Source organism: Leptodactylus fuscus, chromosome 2, assembly GCF_031893055.1.
Source record: "Leptodactylus fuscus isolate aLepFus1 chromosome 2, aLepFus1.hap2, whole genome shotgun sequence".
Taxonomy (NCBI): Eukaryota; Metazoa; Chordata; class Amphibia; order Anura; family Leptodactylidae; genus Leptodactylus; species Leptodactylus fuscus.
In genome coordinates this window covers 42,234,438-42,251,960 of record NC_134266.1, presented here as the reverse complement: position 1 = coordinate 42,251,960, position 17,523 = coordinate 42,234,438, and the positions used below count along the sequence as shown (strand labels likewise).

Here is a 17,523-nt window from a genome sequence, read left to right as displayed (position 1 = left end):
AGGACTAACCCCCTGGATACAGGCCATCTTTACAAGTATATACAAGTTTAACTACCCAAGCAACTACAAGTAACCAAGCCCAAAGCATTCGTGCTCCAAGCTCATCAACTGCTTAACTGGACACTGTCTGCAGGGATCACAGTATTGTATATGAAGAATTACTCCATCATCTGTATATTTGTATTACCTCGTCCTGCTAGTAAAAGAGCAACGACTACCCCCGAGACCTCGTTGTCTGTTGTCATTGTCAGGTACCACATGGAGGCGGGTAGTCGGGGACATCAAAAAGACTTTGTGCACATTTGGGATCAATGACATTTGGGATCAATGGCCCCTCTACAAGCCGGCCACATCTGACATATTACCCGTGACATCAGTCCTGGCCCTCCTGAGTGTTGCAGTATGGGTACACATACAGTTATTGTTACTGCACTTGGAGACATTATGGGTACACACAATTTTCTATTTTTATTTCTAGGTTAATTTTCCCTCACAGTATCTGGCTCCTCTCGCTACCTCGCTGTACTGTCCTGAAAAGGACAATTATAAAATTTCACCTGACTGTCCCTGATTGTCCCATCTCCAGCTGCAGCCTCTCCCTACTTAGTCTACCTAGCTGGAATGGCGATAGGACCTGTGACCCTGCCTCTTATACAGAGGGGTCACATGTCCCACCTGGCCAGTCATAGAATGTGAGCTTGAAGCTGTTTGATTGGCTCTTCAGCAGTCAGATTCGGCAATTCTCCCACTTTTATATACATATGAAAAGGCTTCTATGTTTATCCTTATAGTACATTCCCACAGCCTGAAAGAAAACGTAAAATGTGTTTCAGCCATAAAGTGATAATTAGAAGCAAAAAAACTGATAGGAAACCATGCATGGAGGCTTATACATTCATAAAACCCATCACATATTTCAGTTTTTTATAAAAACTCTAGTCCCCTTTAAATGGATCCATTTTGTCACTCAACTGATAACTGTACAGAAATCAGTCAATACTAACACAGAAGCTACCGGCAACACACAATGTAGTTTTTCTTGGGTGTCATTCCAAAAAAATTGGTATAGCATGTACAGTAGCTATCCTTTCGGATGCCATTTTACTCTTTTCATTAAATCTCATGTTGATGTGATCATAAATGTATTTTATACGTTAGCAGAAGAATACTCTTTTGTATTATATATAGCTTTTTCATACACTTAATAATCATTGGCCATACTAGGTACTGGAACGTAACTTTAAAAAGAACCTGCTGGTAAAGAGACAGGGCCCAGATATGGCTACCAGTATATACTTTCATTTCCTAGCTTAGTGTTCTTGTTTCATCTCTGAGTTGGGTATAAAAAAGGTGTCAGTTTGCTGAAAGTCTTTCACTGATATGCTGTTACTTCAGTCGTCTATGTATTTTGTTATGTATTTTAACAGATTTCTACTTTTGACACATTGAGAACTTGTACTGTATTAAATAGGAAAGGAAGCTATTCCCAAGGTGATATTTTATCAATTCGTGTATAGTGGAGACCCTTTAATATCCACACAGGGATAGTTTGCTCTGTGGAATAGTTACACAAGTTAGAAGTATTTCTAAAAAGTTGTATCTTGACATTGACATATATTCTGGCCTATATTTCTCTCGACATCTCCGCAGAATGACGGTCCTGTAGTCTTGGTAATAAAGTAGCTTAAATTGATTCCTGCATTGAGTGCACACAGAAAACTTGGTTTATATTACTTCTAAAAATACTTGATAGGGGTTTATGACAAAGGAAGTTGTTTCGAGGTAGATACGTAAGAATAGTGCTTGAATTGAATGTCAAATCCAAATACTTTTTTTCATTGTTGATCGAAACTAATAAACAAAGAATTTTTACTCAGTGTTCAATTTCCAAACCACAAAACTTTCTACATATTAGATTTTCCAACTCATGTTTGCTACAATGTATATTTTTGAAGGGGTTATCTACAGGGCCGGCGTCAGCGCACGGCGTAGTCGGGCAAGTGCCAGGGCCCACAGAGTCTCTGGGGGGCCCCCGGCACTTGCCAGCCCCAGCACTTGCCTGTCCCGATTTCAGCTCATCGGCGATGAGCTGAATACATAGGCAATTAAAGCAGGAGCTGTGACAGCTCAGCTCCTGCTTTAACGCTGCGGCGTGTGTAGGCGCGATGTGATGATGTCACATCGCGCCTACAACTATGTGAATGGCGTGAGAGCAGAGAGAAGAACGGCAGGGGAGCGATAGAAGGTGAGTGTAAGTGTTTGTTTTTTGTGTTAAACATTAAGGTGGAACATAATGAAGGGGCCCATGAAACTGGGGGGCAAATGAAGGAGAGGGGGGGGGGGGAACGGCATGACACTGGGGCAGATGAGGGGGGGGGGAAGAACAGCATGACACTGGGGCAGATAAGGGGGGAGAACGGCATGACACTGGGGCAGATGGGGGGAGAATGGCATGACACTGGGGCAGATGAGGGGGGAGAACGGCACGACACTGGGGCAGATGAGGGGGGGGATGGCATGACACTGGGGCAGATGAGGGGGGGAGAACGGCATGACACTGCGGCAGATGAAGGGGGGAGAACGGCATGACACTGGGGCAGATGAGGGGGGGAAGAACAGCATGACACTGGGGCAGATAAGGGGGGGAGAACGGCATGACACTGGGGCAGATGAGGGGGGGAATGGCATGACACTGGGGCAGATGAGGGGGGGAGAACGGCATGACACTGCGGCAGATGAAGGGGGGAGAACGGCATGACACTGCGGCAGATGAAGGGGGGAGAACGGCATGACACTGCGGCAGATGAAGGGGGGAGAACGGCATGACAATGGGGCAGATGAAGGGGGGAACGGCACGACACTGGGGCAGATGAGGGGGGGAGAATGGCACGACACTGGGGCAGATGAAGGGGGGGAGAACGGCATGACACTGGGGCAGATGAAGGGGGGAACGGCATGACACTGGGGCAGATGAGGGGGGGAGAGAACAGCATGACACTGGGGCAGATGAAGGGGGGAGAACGGCATGACACTGGGGCAGATGAAGGGGGGGAACGGCATGACACTGGGGCAGATGAGGGGGGGAGAGAACGGCATGACACTGGGGCAGATGAAGGGGGGAGAACGGCATGACACTGGGGCAGATGAAGGGGGGAGAATGGCATGACACTGGGGCAGAGACAGGGGGACATGAAACTGTGGGCAGATGAAGGGGGGAGAACGACATGAAACTGGGGACAGAGATGGAGAGGGGACATGAAACTGGGGGCAGAGGAAGGGTGTATATAAAACTGGGGGAGAGATGGAGGGGGGCATATAATTTACAGGTGACTGTAGGAGGATCATACTGTGTGGGAGCACACGAAAAATGAATGAGAATGGGCGGAGTCAACATAAAAATGGGCAGAGCTAAATTTGCTGCGGTGCGCAGAGCGCGCCGCACATTTTATCCCTCTTTCTACTCTTCAAAAGTTGGGAAGTATGGCGTTGGTGATGCCACACTCCTGCGTGATGTCACTCACTTCATCTGCGACGTGCAGTGTCGCGACTCCCCTGCCTCCTCCACAAGGGGGCCCACTGAGGATCTGTCGCCCATGGGCCCAAAACCTAGAGTCAGCCCTGGTTATCTACGTTAATAAAATTGACTATCTATCCTTAACCCCTTCCCTTTCCGTGTCTTTTTGACCCCTTCTTGCTCAATGTTGCAATAGTAGGGCACTTTCATGCCTTAAGGATGAGGCCTCATGTTGCAGCAACGCAGCTTCTTTTGTTGCAGATTTTGTTGCGGTTTTTTGAGCCAACAAAGGTTTCCACCATGTGAACATACCTTAATATTACAATATAATGGACAATTTACAGAAGGAACAAAACTTCTTTTTTCTGATAGATAGCTGTAAATCTCTTGCTTCCAGTTACTCATTCATTTTGACTTGGTTTGTCTGCATAGGAGGTATTATATTATTATTACTATTATTAATAAATATTATGTATAATATTATGTACATCTAACAACTTTGGAAAAATTCAGAATGAATCTGGTTAGCTCATCTCTAGTAAGACTCTTAGGGAGGCTTAACACGGAGTTTATGCTCTGTTCATTCTGAACGTAAACTCGTTCAAAATGAGCGGCGTAAAATCAGATCCCATTGATTTCTATGGGTGCCAGCATACACACGCTCCCCATTGAAATCAATGGGAGGCTTTTTTACGCCGCTCATTTTGAACGAGTTTACGTTCATAATGAGCGGAGTGTAAACTCCGTGCGAAGGCTCCCTTACTGTTTCTCCTATAAGTCCTGCTAGGATTGATTAGATTTTTTACAAATCATATAGTTAAAGGAATATTTTACTTTATCTTATCTTAGCCTACATACCTCATAACACTGCTTTTAAATATAAGGTTGGTGCACATTTATATGTTACTTCTGTTAGGGCTTATTTTGAAGAGTATAATAATGCTTCAAATCTAAAGATGTTCACTGGCCCATATTTTAAAGTCACTTATAAATTTTTGATAAGCAAACATGATCCTTAGAAGAAGAAACAAAAAAAGTAAGCTCAATAGAAGATGGACATTTTTGTGTACATCGCAAATACTGTAGCACAAAAGACACATGAACAGTATCCAAAGAACATATTATTAATATTAGAGCTGCTTTTGGTTCTCTTGCTGAGTCTTATTTGTCCAATTATTGATTAGATTTTATATATCTACAACAGTTATATTTTTTTGTAATATAATATTTTCTAATAATAAAACAAAATAACCACACAAGTCAATAACGGTAGGAATTAAAAGGCAACTGTGTACCATTATGCAATAAAAGTAAATATGTTTTCTTAGAATGTTACACTTACACCTTGATCACCAGATCACATACTTTCTTGGACTTTAAGGGGTTGTCCCAGATGGGAATAGCCCTATATTTGCCATCCTGATGTGGTTATGTAGTTAAAGCATTCAACTATTTTACACTGATTCAGTAACTCTCCTACAGGTGAATAGGAGTTATGGAAACAGCATAATGCAGTGAGCTACACTGTTTCTGTACCTCACTGTACATTTAAGTATGTCTTTGCAGAATGGGAGGAAATCCATGCAAACACGGGGAGAACATACAAACTCCTTGCAGATGTTGTTCCTGGTGGGATTCAAACCCAAGACTCAAGCGCTGCAAGGCTGCAGTGCTAACCACTGAGCCACCATTTTGCCCCAATCTGCAGGTAAATCTGCACATATCCGATCACTCTTGAGCATCTATTTTAATATACCATCAGTCACATAGACCTCTACATACAGTACATAGGTTGTATCTCCTCCATTGTTGTTATAAGATGCTTTGTATTTATTTCAAAGTATTCATTTAGTCACCAGAGTGCTCAAATAACTTGCTGAAAGGAATTCCAAGATCCTAATGTATGCCTTGAAGACTTACGGACCTTACTTATTACTGAAAATGAACAATTCCGATAGCACATTAGTTTACAGATTTGCCATGTTTGCAATATCTTATAATTGACCCCAAAGAGAATTTTCACTCATTAGGTAGCAGAGCGGCCTATACCACGAGATCCTAGCAATAAATGCAATGTTATAATTTAAGCTACCTATGCCTGTTATACCGTATATGCTTTCTAAAACTAGACTCCTATTAGATGTCTGTGAAGATACAAGGTACCGATATTGGCGATTGTGTGATAGCAATGAACTAAGTTGGGCGAAACAAACATTATCTCCACTGAAATACAAAAAGCCCTGTGAGGCAAAATACGGTATGCTTCCTGCTGCAGAAACTTTTTCTCCATTTTCTTTAAAAAAAGTGTAATGGTTTTATGCAACCTGACAGCTCGACTTATGGGAATAACCTTTGCATGGCCATTTAGCAGTGAGATGGAGTGGTACGACTGACATAAATCAGCTGGCTTCCAGGTTCTAAGTATAAGATAATGAGTGCCTTAGCAGTACAGTACGCCTTAAAGCCATACAACAATTTATATACTAAGATAAGTGGTCCGTTACCTTCCCCTATAAATATTCATTGTATCTGGCAGGACTGAATGATATAAGATACTACCTGGAATCAGGTTCTGCTGTATTCTAAATACACTTGATACAATGTATTCTACATATATAAATTAGTATAGCCTTCAAACAAGTCGATTTTTAGGATATGCCTTGAAAAACGACTCATAAAAGTTAATTTTCAGTCCAGTTTTTTTCTGCTTTCAAAGACATTACATAACCTATAACCCATTAAGCCCCTTGCCCTGCAAAGCAAAACTGGACGGTGGAAACTTAACTACTTTATGATTGCGTGATCCTAAATCTAGCACTACACAGCGGTGGCGGTAATATATATTTTCACACTTACCTTGCCGGTGCTCGGAGGGGGGTTAAACCTCTTTGCACATACAAGAAAAGCATCAGGCTGAGGTTTGCCGTTTTTCACTTCTGGGTCATCTCCAAGCACAAGATGATGGAATAAATTGAAGAATTCTTTGTGCCTACTTGTTTTCATATCAAATGTCACTCTGGCTGAGCTGGTGGCGACCGCCATTGGGATGTTGTGCTTATTCAGATGGTAGATTAACTTTTCAACCCCTGTGACGGAAAAAGAGAGAGGAAATAAATGAGAAATGCAAAGATTACATGATAAAGCGTGTCCATACTATCATTGATAGCAGATAATAATAATATGTGACAGTTTCTGGAAAAAGAGAGTTTGGGAGTTCACTCTTATAGGAAATGAATGGGGAAAGCAATGAAATCACAGACACCATACTGACACCACTGTACCTTGCAGAGCACACGTATCATCCACTGATACTTTTATATAGAACGTCTCAGACAAGCGACCCCTTTAGTACTAGAGCTACTGTATGTGCCAGGTTTTTATAGAAGAAAGTCATTTATATACACAGTCCAGTCATATTAATGTGACCACCGCCTACTTTTGACGTCAACGTTAAATAACCAATCGCAGAAGGCACGTGTCATCAGCCATCTGGGTGCAGTCATCATTGTGGAAGGCACAATGGATCAATACAAGTATGCATCTATCCTTGCGGACCATGTTCACCCCTACATGCAAATTGATTATCCCCAGGATGATGACATCTACCAGTAGGACAATGCGACTTGTCATAAAGCTCACAGTGTACGTGCGTGATTCGAGGAGCACCAGGATGAGTTTACCGTACTCCCTTGCCCAGCAAATTCCCCAGACTTGAACTCAATTGAGAATCTGTGGGACCACCTCGATCGGGTTGTTCATGCCGTGGATGCTCAACCGCATAACCTAGCGCAGCTGGCCACGGCACTGGAGTCGGCATGGCTCAACATCCCAGTGATCATCATCACAACATCCCCTCTCCTCCTGCACGTCTCGCAGCGGTCCGCTCTGCCAAAGGTGGTTATTCTGGATTTTGACAGGTGGTCACATTAATGTGACTGGACTGTGTACCATTATGCAATAAAAGTAAATATGTTTTCTTAGAATGTTACACATACACCTTGATCACCAGATCACATACCAAAGATCACATACTTTCTTGGACTTTAAAGGGTTATCCCAGATGGGAATAGACCTATATTTGCCTTCCTGACGTGGTTATGTAGTTAAAGCATTCAACTATTTTACACTGATACAGTAACTCTCCTATAGGTGAATAGGAGTTATGGAAACAGCATAATGCAGTGAGCTACACTGTTTCTGTACCTCACTGTATAGGGAACAGCATCACTATGCTACACTGGTATATATTTGGTTGTTTCCATAACTTATGACCCGGTAATGAGAAGAAAGAGTCGTGAACTTACACTACAGTATGGATGGATCTGATCTACAATAGCCAGGCATAGCGACTATACAATATATAGATATGTGCTTCCTCTTCCTTCATGGTGCCACAGCCCCCTAAACTATCAGAAAGTTGGAATGCTATGAGCCACACCCCTACCAATCAGATACTGATGAACTATCCCAAGGATAGGTTATCAATAACTAATCATATAATATCATTATAATACTCCTTTACAACTAAATATGCGTCAGGTTTCTGTACTACAACATAAAGCGCAAGTGTCTTTGTCATGGGAAAACCATATGTCATCTATTCAGAACGCTTGCTCGTCTCCAGAATAGAGAGGGGAGGTAGAAAGGAATAGAGAGCGTATCAGACAGAAGGAGGAAGATGGAGAGGACATACTCATCAGAATGTCCACTATGATATATTATATCACCTTTGTAACATGGCTGGTTGGCCACAGCTTTCCAAAGTGAAATTAGCAGTCTATCTGGTGTTCTGGGCGCCAAACATGTAACCATAGGCTGATCGCCCTGGTGACTTCAGTCTAAAAAGGGATATATTTGATAGAACAAGCATGCTCATACCGTATTTCTCTGAAAATAAGACAGGGTGTTATATAATTTTTTTCTCCGCAAAAGATTTGGGCTTATTTTCAGGTTAGGACTTAATTTTCGGGCCCCGGAGCATGAAATGAAAAGTGTTAGAAAGACGTGATATGACCTAGTGCTAGAGTCGCTGATTGTAGCTATTGCTTATTTTTGGAATAGGGCTTATATTTCAAGCCTGCTCCATAAACCCTGCAAAATCAAGCTAGGACATATCTTTGGAGAAACAGGGTATCTCCCCATTTCTCATCTGCCTCATTACTGTGAGGTCCTCCACTGGCTACCCATGGCACAACAAATTCAATTCAATCAAAATAGTAACTATGACATATAAGTCCATCCACAACATGTTCTCTCCATATATCTTTGCCCATTACCTCCCAACATGTAATCTCTGATCCTCACAAGATTTGTCTCTTCACTCTTATCTCAACTTCATACAACCATTTGCAAGATTTTTCCAATGTCTCCCACAAACTCTTTAAAAGTAACACTGCTTCAGAATAGCCTACAGCATACTGCTCCTACCCCACTTACACTTGGTTCACATCTGCATTTGGTAATCCATTTGGGAAGCCAAACGGGGACCCCCCGAATGGACTACCGAACACATTTGCAAGCGGTGTACAGTGAAAGCACACGGACCCCATAGACTGTAATGTGATCCGTGTGCTAGCTGCCAGATCTCCGCACGAGTCATGCGGACAGAAAAGCAGATTGTGAAGTACTTTCCTGTCCGCATGTTCCCTTCCAACTATACAATATAGGCAACTAGTTATCTTTATTGTACTTGTACTATGTATATAAATCTCTTCATAAAATTAATGATGCCCTAAAAGTTTATATTATTATTAGTTAAAATAAAATAATAATAATAATAATAATAATAATAATAATAATAATAATAATAATAATAGATAAAAATACAGTAGCTGAACTTTTATACGTTTTCTAAAGAACTGGTTGACAATAAGCTTAGCTGACATGTCACTCAATGGAAACCTACTACACTCACCGGCCACTTTATTAGGTACACCTGTCCAATTGCTCGTTAACACTTAATTTCTAATCAGCCGATCACATGGCGGCAACTCAGTGCATTTAGGCATGTAGACATGGTCAAGACAATCTCCTGCAGTTCAAACCGAGCATCAGTATGGGGAAGAAAGGTGATTTGAGTGCCTTTGAACGTGGCATGGTTGTTGGTGCCAGAAGGGCTGGTCTGAGTATTTCAGAAACTGCTGATCTACTGGGATTTTCACGCACAACCATCTCTAGGGTTTACAGAGAATGGTCCGAAAAAGAAAAAACATCCAGTGAGCGGCAGTTCTGTGGGCGGAAATGCGTTGTTGATGCCAGAGGTCAGAGGAGAATGGCCAGACTGGTTCGAGCTGATAGAAAGGCAACAGTGACTCAAATAGACACCCGTTACAACCAAGGTAGCCAGAAGAGCATCTCTGAACGCACAGTACGTCGAACTTTGAGGCAGATGGGCTACAGCAGCAGAAGACCACACCGGGCGCCACTCCTTTCAGCTAAGAACAGGAAACTGAGGCTACAATTTGCACAAGCTCATCGAAATTGGACAATTGAAGATTGGAAAAACGTTGCCTGGTCTGATGAGTCTCGATTTCTGCTGCGACATTCGGATGGTAGGGTCAGAATTTGGCGTCAACAACATGAAAGCATGGATCCATCCTGCCTTGTATCAACGGTTCAGGCTGGTGGTGGTGGTGTCATGGTGTGGGGAATATTTTCTTGGCACTCTTTGGGCCCCTTGGTACCAATTGAGCATCGTTGCAACGCCAAAGCCTACCTGAGTATTGTTGCTGACCATGTCCATCCCTTTATGACCACAATGTACCCAACATCTGATGGCTACTTTCAGCAGGATAATGCCCCATGTCATAAAGCTGGAATCATCTCAGACTGGTTTCTTGAACATGACAATGAGTTCACTGTACTCCAATGGCCTCCACAGTCACCAGATCTCAATCCAATAGAGCATCTTTGGGATGTGGTGGAACGGGAGATTCGCATCATGGATGTGCAGCCGACAAATCTGCGGCAACTGTGTGATGCCATCATGTCAATATGGACCAAAATCTCTGAGGAATGCTTCCAGCACCTTGTTGAATCTATGCCACGAGGCAGTTCTGAAGGCAAAAGGGGGTCCAACCCGTTACTAGCATGGTGTACCTAATAAAGTGGCCGGTGAGTGTATATATGTGAATAATACGGTTATTCAGCAGGTATACAAAATGAATATAATTGAGGCATAGGAAATTTAGTCATTCCCGAGCATTTATGCTTTACTGACCTTTGTACAATAACTTATTTAGCTAAATTTAGTTTAGATATAAAGTACTATGACACCTCATTGCTTCTGGCACTTTTCCCTACGATATGTCAGTTGCAGCAAGTTGAGCTGTTACCCGTCAGTATAAATAACAGCAGATACAAAAAAAACTCAGAAACTAAATATATGAATATTTTTCTAAGCTTACAAATTCATGGGATTGTGAATAAGTCAACTCTCCTGCTGCTAGCTAGAACACAACTGTATAGCTAAATGTTTGACCAAGTATTTCAATGAGAGACTTGTCCATTACTGTATCGCACCAGTAATAATAATCCAGTTGTAATGTCATTTATTTTTTTATACCTTTCTCATTTTTTCAATTCATCTTAACCAAAAACAATCCAGAAGTTTAAAAAATAAAAATAATAAAAAAAAACCAGCAAAGTTTAACTTGACTCATATGACTTTATGGTGACTTTATGGCTTTTGTGGTATGTATTAACTCTAGAAGCACTCACACTTTCTAGGTTACCTGAATCATACCACAAAACATAGTAATAATAAAAAACAAGACAGCACCGAGCTGTATATGGTGAAATATTGTATGGATAAGGTTATGGTGATGATAGTTTGATAAACTCTCACCTGATGGAGTTGTGAGAAATTCACAACTACCATATGCGCCTGGAAACCAATTGTAGGGGGTTCCTCCCTATGTGTGATTGAGCAGCTGGATCCTAGTCACCAATGGTGTAGACAAAACATGCATGGACCGAGATAAAGGACCGCGCTTCACCAGATTACAAGTCAACTTCTTTATTAACTTCCTGGGGGAAAGAGGAGGAGCTGAGTTCTGTCCTAACACACTGAAAACTGTTCCTTTGCACTTGAGGAAGGGCGATCTGCTCGAAACGCGTTGTGCTGAACTTTAATAAAGAAGTTGACTTGTAATCTGGTGAAGCGCGGTCCTTTATTCCGGTCCATGCATGTTTTGTCTACCAACATAGTAATGGAATTGAAAGGCAAATTTTATACAGTATAAGGATGGCTTCACACTAATATTACTTAAAGGGGTTGTCCAGGATAACCTGATAATTAACCCTTAAACTAAACTCGCTCCCCCATCTAACTTCTAATTTACATAAATTTTAAAAAATCTATAAATTCCCCATATCTCCAGGTTCACTTTCAGATAATCCAATGATGTTCCGTTTCACCACTTCCGAAACGGAACGTAACCATTACTCTTCCCCCTCCACTATCCCCATCAATACTTACTAAGCCTTCCTGTATCCAGGGAATGGCTCCTTCCTGCCTTCTAGTAGTGGGCGGAATAGCTTAGCTAGGGAAATGGGGGAGGGTGGGAGGGGCTATTAATGGGCAAGATCCCTAGTCTTAGTAAGATAGGGATGTGGGAAGGGCTAGTAATTGGCGGGGTTCCTACTCTTTGTAAGATAGGGATGGTGGGAGGGGCTAGTAATAAGCGTGATCGCTAGTCAGTGAGAGTGGGAGGGGCTATGCTTAGTGAGATGGAGGGCTTTGTAACGAGTGAGACAGGAGGGGGCTGAGTGAGAGGGAGTTAGTGCAGCAGCTACACAGGAAGCAGCACAGCAGGAAGATAACACCATGGAAATAAACACAGAGAATGCTGCAGCAATCAGAGACACCCAGACACTCCAAACACTGCTAAAAGTACATGGGTGTATTTATTAACCCATCACTAGCACTAACACACCTCTATAAAAAAAAAAAAAAAAACACCCTTCTCCTGGTGTCCATCTACATTCACTAACTTGTAAAAATTAGAAATTTTTCCTTCAGTCAGAAAAGTAAAAAACAGAAGAAAAACTTTATCATGTTTTTTAGGTTTGTGACTGAAGAAAAAAAAAAAATTCTAAGTGCAGGTGTTTGTCTTCTGTGACAAAATGAATCAAACATTACAGAATAGTGACCATCTTGCTTTTTACAATATACCCAATGAGAACAGACACAGGGGGCATAACTAGGTAAATAGAGTCATTCAGATACATACAGATATATATATATATATATATATATATATATATATATATATATATATATATATATATAAAATAACAAGAATCTTCATCACATACTGTAAAGTAGTTTGTCTAACACATTTGACAATTTTAGAAAAATAAAATCTCAGGGTCTACATCTGTCATTGAAGAATCCAGATGTCTTAACTTCCATTTCAATATGCGAGGTAATCGGTTGATAGAGGCATGCAGACATTGACTGGTGGGGAAGAAATCAAATTGTCTTTTTGCTATTTCTCCTCCCGTAAAAGAATAAGAGAGTCAAAAGTTCAGACAATCCCCAAAATAGTATCAATAAAAACTTACCCAGCAAAAAAAAACAAAAAACAAAAAAACAGGGCCCTACGTGGCTTAAACCGTGGATGGGATTGTAGCAGAAAAATATGTGCCAAGGAAATGTTGATATTTTTAAAACCGTTTCGGTTTTTGGAATCGCAGCATGTCAATGATACCTACAAGAATGCTGTAGGTTGGAAAATTGTTGGAAGCCACTGCAGACTTTCTATGAAAAATGTTGTGAGAAAAAATGCAATGTATTGCTGCCGTGGTTTGTCCCACAGCACTTGTTGGTTGCGGCCTGCAACGTGAGGACTCAGCCTTAACCTACATTCACACAACGTACCAATCTACATGTCATTTTGACTGCACAGTGAATGCTACAAAAACAAAACAAAATATTGTAAATTAGGTTGTTGTTTTTTTTTTCTAATTCTACCCCGTTCTGATTTTTTTTCCAGCTTCCCAGTACATTATTGAGAATAAATGTTAGAATGGTAACTATACAACTTGTCCCACAAAAAATAAGCCCATGTACTCTCTATGACTGGAAAAATAAAATAATAATAATAATAATAATAATAATAATAATAATAAAAAAGGTAGGGAGTAGAGATGAGCGAACACTGTTCGGATCAGCTCTTCCGAACAGCACGCTCCCATAGAAATGAATGGAAGCAGCTGGCACGTACACTTAACCCCTCGTCGCTTAACCCCCCCACGTGCTGGCTACGTCCATTCATGTCTATGGGAGCGTGCTGTTCCAAACAGTGTTCGCTCATCTCTAGTAGGGAGTAGAAAAAACGGCTGTGGCAGGAAGGGTATGAAGGAGCAAGGCTTCATACACCAGTATTATACACAGCACTACATACAGATGTAGCAGAGTTAACCCAAATGTCTACAACTGGTTAAACTCCTGCAAGGTGATATATTATCACAGAAGGCCACAAAAACAAGGAAAGGCAATGAAAAACAATTTATTGGTTTACGTTGTAATCCTATATCATGCTGCAGCAGTTTAACCAGTTGCAGACGTTCATGTTAACTCTGCTACAGCTATAGATGTATTTGCAAGACCCTCATAGTATAATTTTTACTATACCTGGCATAAGGGATGCAGTCGGAAAAACCTTCTCTTGCATAACTCGACTTTCATTCAGTAATTCTTCAGCACTTATAGGAAGGTCAAGAACATCACAGATAATTTGGGCTGCCGGCAATGCCTTTTCCCCCATGACTAAGGATTTGACATCCCAAGTGTATTTTTTCCCAAATCGGTCACAGATTTCTGTGAAAACCACTGTGTAGAGGCGCTCGGTATCTGTAAAGGAAAGCATGTAATAGCATTAGGTTGGATTACTTACATTTGTACAGTGGGATATAGTAGTACTTTACACCAGAAAAAAAAGAAAAGCAATTAAATTCCTGTAATGGGAAATTAGAAATGGCAAGTTATCAAATATTATGGACCACTGAATGGTAACAGAAATATATATAGTATTTACTATACTTTGAGTAATTAAAGGGATTCTATCATTAGAATCCATTTTTTAACTAAGACTACATAGGACTAGCTATTCTTCATAGAAAGGCTATTCTTCCCCACCTTTAGAATTCTTCTCTGCTCTGCTGTTCTGTAGGTATCCCATTTTTTCTTGGTATGCTTATGAGTATCCAGACAGCCCAGAGGGCGTTCCCTCTCAAACAGCATAGGGTGCATTCCCTATGCTGCTTAAAAACTCTCCAGTGCCGCCTTCATCTTTTACAACCGCGCCTCTCCGTCACGTCCTCTGCGTTTTCACCTTCCAGTGATCCTGTCTTCGGGATGTAAATCCGGCGCATGCGCAGTTGGCTCCGCCATTGGGAAGAACCGACTGTTTGGCCATTTTACTGTGGCTTCTTACAGGAACAGTACGCTTGGCCACAGTAAAATGGCCAAACAGACATGCGCAGTCGCCTCTTCTCGGGGAGGTGCAGCTGTAGAAGATGGAGGCAGCACTGGAGAGTTTTCAAGCAGTGCAGGGGACTCATTAGGATACAGAGAAAAAAACGGGATATCTATGGAAGGGTGGCATGGAGAAGAATTCTAAAGGTAGGGGAAGAATAGCCTTTCTTAATGCTGTTCCTACGTGGAATTAGTTAAAAAATGGATCCTAATGAGAGAATCCCTTTAATTACTCAAATCCTCCAAAAGGAAGCCCCAAAAATACAATTCTGATACAATGACATTTTACTTTGGTCAGAGAAGCTGGATCTTTTTTGTTCAATGTTCTGATTCTGACCTTGTGAGACTGAAGATTATCAAGCACCGGACTGAAACTTGATATTAATTGAGCCTAATGTACGGCCCAACTCCTATGCCCCTTGTGCCACTTTCAGTATTGGTCTCAGTAGAGGGAATTTTAGGTTCTGCACCTACTTTTCCTATTCCCTTGATTGTAGTCTTTTGAAATGAGCTGAATATTGGTGGATTAAAGAAGCTATTCAACTTTTCACAACTGTTATTGAATCCATAAGATAGGACATCAATCTTAGATCGACAGATACGACTGGCAGAACCTCTGTCAAACAGGCACAAGATACTCACCATATTTTTTCGGTGACACATTGGGTTATAATTTTTATGTAAATTTTAATTTTGACAGTTGCACTGATTAACCAAATGGAAGCAACATCATGGCAGTTCCCATAGCTATATACTCAGTCACTGAATGTTTTCTATATAGTGATCGGGAAGGCAGGGATGGTAATAAACCATCCCAGCTTACTCTCTGGGATGGCCGTGAGATCATACAGCTGGGTCCCTGGAAAGATAAACAGCCAATGCCCAGGCGTTCTTGGGCCTGATATAGAATTGTCCTTGGACTGTATACCATGTAACATTATAATTACTAAACAATATGTTCAGTTACTCAGTAACAATAGGCACTAAAACATTTATTTCTGTTGTGTATTAAAAGTTTAAAAAATCAAAAGAGATTAAATTAAAAGAGAAGCCATTAAGACCAGAAGACTTCTAGTAAGGCATAAAGTTTTAATAACTTATTGCAATGAAATAGGAAAGCTGTACAAACTGTGAAATAGTATTCATGTCATCTATGGAAAGTTACAGTGTTCCAATATCATCCTAAGTTATATTGTTGGCAACAGAAAGATCTAAAGCTGTTTGCAATATCTTTCACATGAGTTATTTTATGATCAGTCTTCAGGATATCTAACTCATGCTACCAGATATTTCAAACCATTTTGACTCCCCAAATGGCCACCATTTATAGCCTGGCAGTCTGTCAGGCTTCCTCCGATGTGATGCAAATCAAAACTGTGACGATCTAAGGGCTCATTCACATCTGCGCCTGGTCTCCGTTCTGCAGGTTTCCGTTTCCAGCGCAAAACAGAGGCAGGAGATGGAAACCTGCAGGACTCTTTCTCACCCATTCATTTGAATGGGTTTGAAAGATGTCCGGCCGTGAGCGGTAGTGAGCGTTTTATGCTCTCTGCTGCGAAACCGTTTTTTTTTTAAATCGGACACAGAGTCGGACATGCAGTACTCTGTGTCTGATTAAAAAAAAACAAAAAAAACAGTTTCACGGTGGAGATCATAAAACGCTCACCGCCGCTCACGGCCGGACCCCATCTGACAGCTTTCCGTCTTCTGCATGCAGAAGACGGAAAGCTCAGAACGGACTGCCGAACGCTAGTGTGAACCTAGCATAAGGCCAGTTGTACACAACCATGTGCTAGCCTCCAGCTGTGATTGATGTTATCCGTGTGCTTCCCATGCACAGGCCAGGATTCCATGGACCATTCATTCAATGAATAGAAGCTGCAGAGAAACAACCTAAAAAACGGACTTGTCCTGAATTTTGCGTCCCGGACTGTCAGCCCGCATAAGGCACCGTTATCCAGTCATGTGTGGGCCGACAGAAATGAATTGGTCAGTGTGCTATCTGGGAAAAACCCACTGAACCATGTCATGGTGGTCTGCAAGGGGCCTTAGGGTAAGGCCCCATGTAGTGAGCCACAGCCAAAAAACTTTGTAAGAAACGCATGTATTTTCTGCAGTTTTTCACAGAATGTTTGCAGAGTTTTCCTCTGTAACTTTCTACTCTATACCCATATGGAATACGCAAGCATTTCTGTAGGTATAATTGACATGTTTCGATTTGCAAATCCAATCCACTTTGCAGGGAATGTAAAATGCAGTGCTTTTTAGCAGTGTGTCTGCCGTGGTCAAGTCGCTGTGTTTTCGCGATGTTGGGCCGCAGCCTAAACTCAGAAATTCCCCCAATATTCCAACTGACTTTCACACCACATCACTTCGTAATTGTGACACAAAAATTTATGCAAAGCTTCTTGCCCAGCAGCAGTCGGAACTTAATTGTTTGAATAATAAAAAAAATTTTTGAGTCACCACCAATCTTGGTTGTGGTACTATAGTTTTGTTATGTGTTCTGCTTCTTTATGTAATAACC

At 41.5% G+C, this 17,523-nt stretch overlaps 1 protein-coding gene across 1 annotated transcript in view; it reads right to left on the bottom strand.

The window, feature by feature from the left end:
• Positions 1 to 17,523, bottom strand: part of PUDP (pseudouridine 5'-phosphatase) — a 209,793-nt gene that overhangs the window by 117,254 nt on the left and 75,016 nt on the right. Inside the window, exons 2-3 of the mRNA XM_075263657.1 lie at positions 14,154 to 14,372; positions 6,371 to 6,600 (exon numbers count right to left, since the gene is read on the bottom strand). Coding sequence (XP_075119758.1) covers positions 6,371 to 6,600; positions 14,154 to 14,372 — 449 coding nt within the window. The remainder of the gene's footprint in view (positions 1 to 6,370; positions 6,601 to 14,153; positions 14,373 to 17,523) is intronic.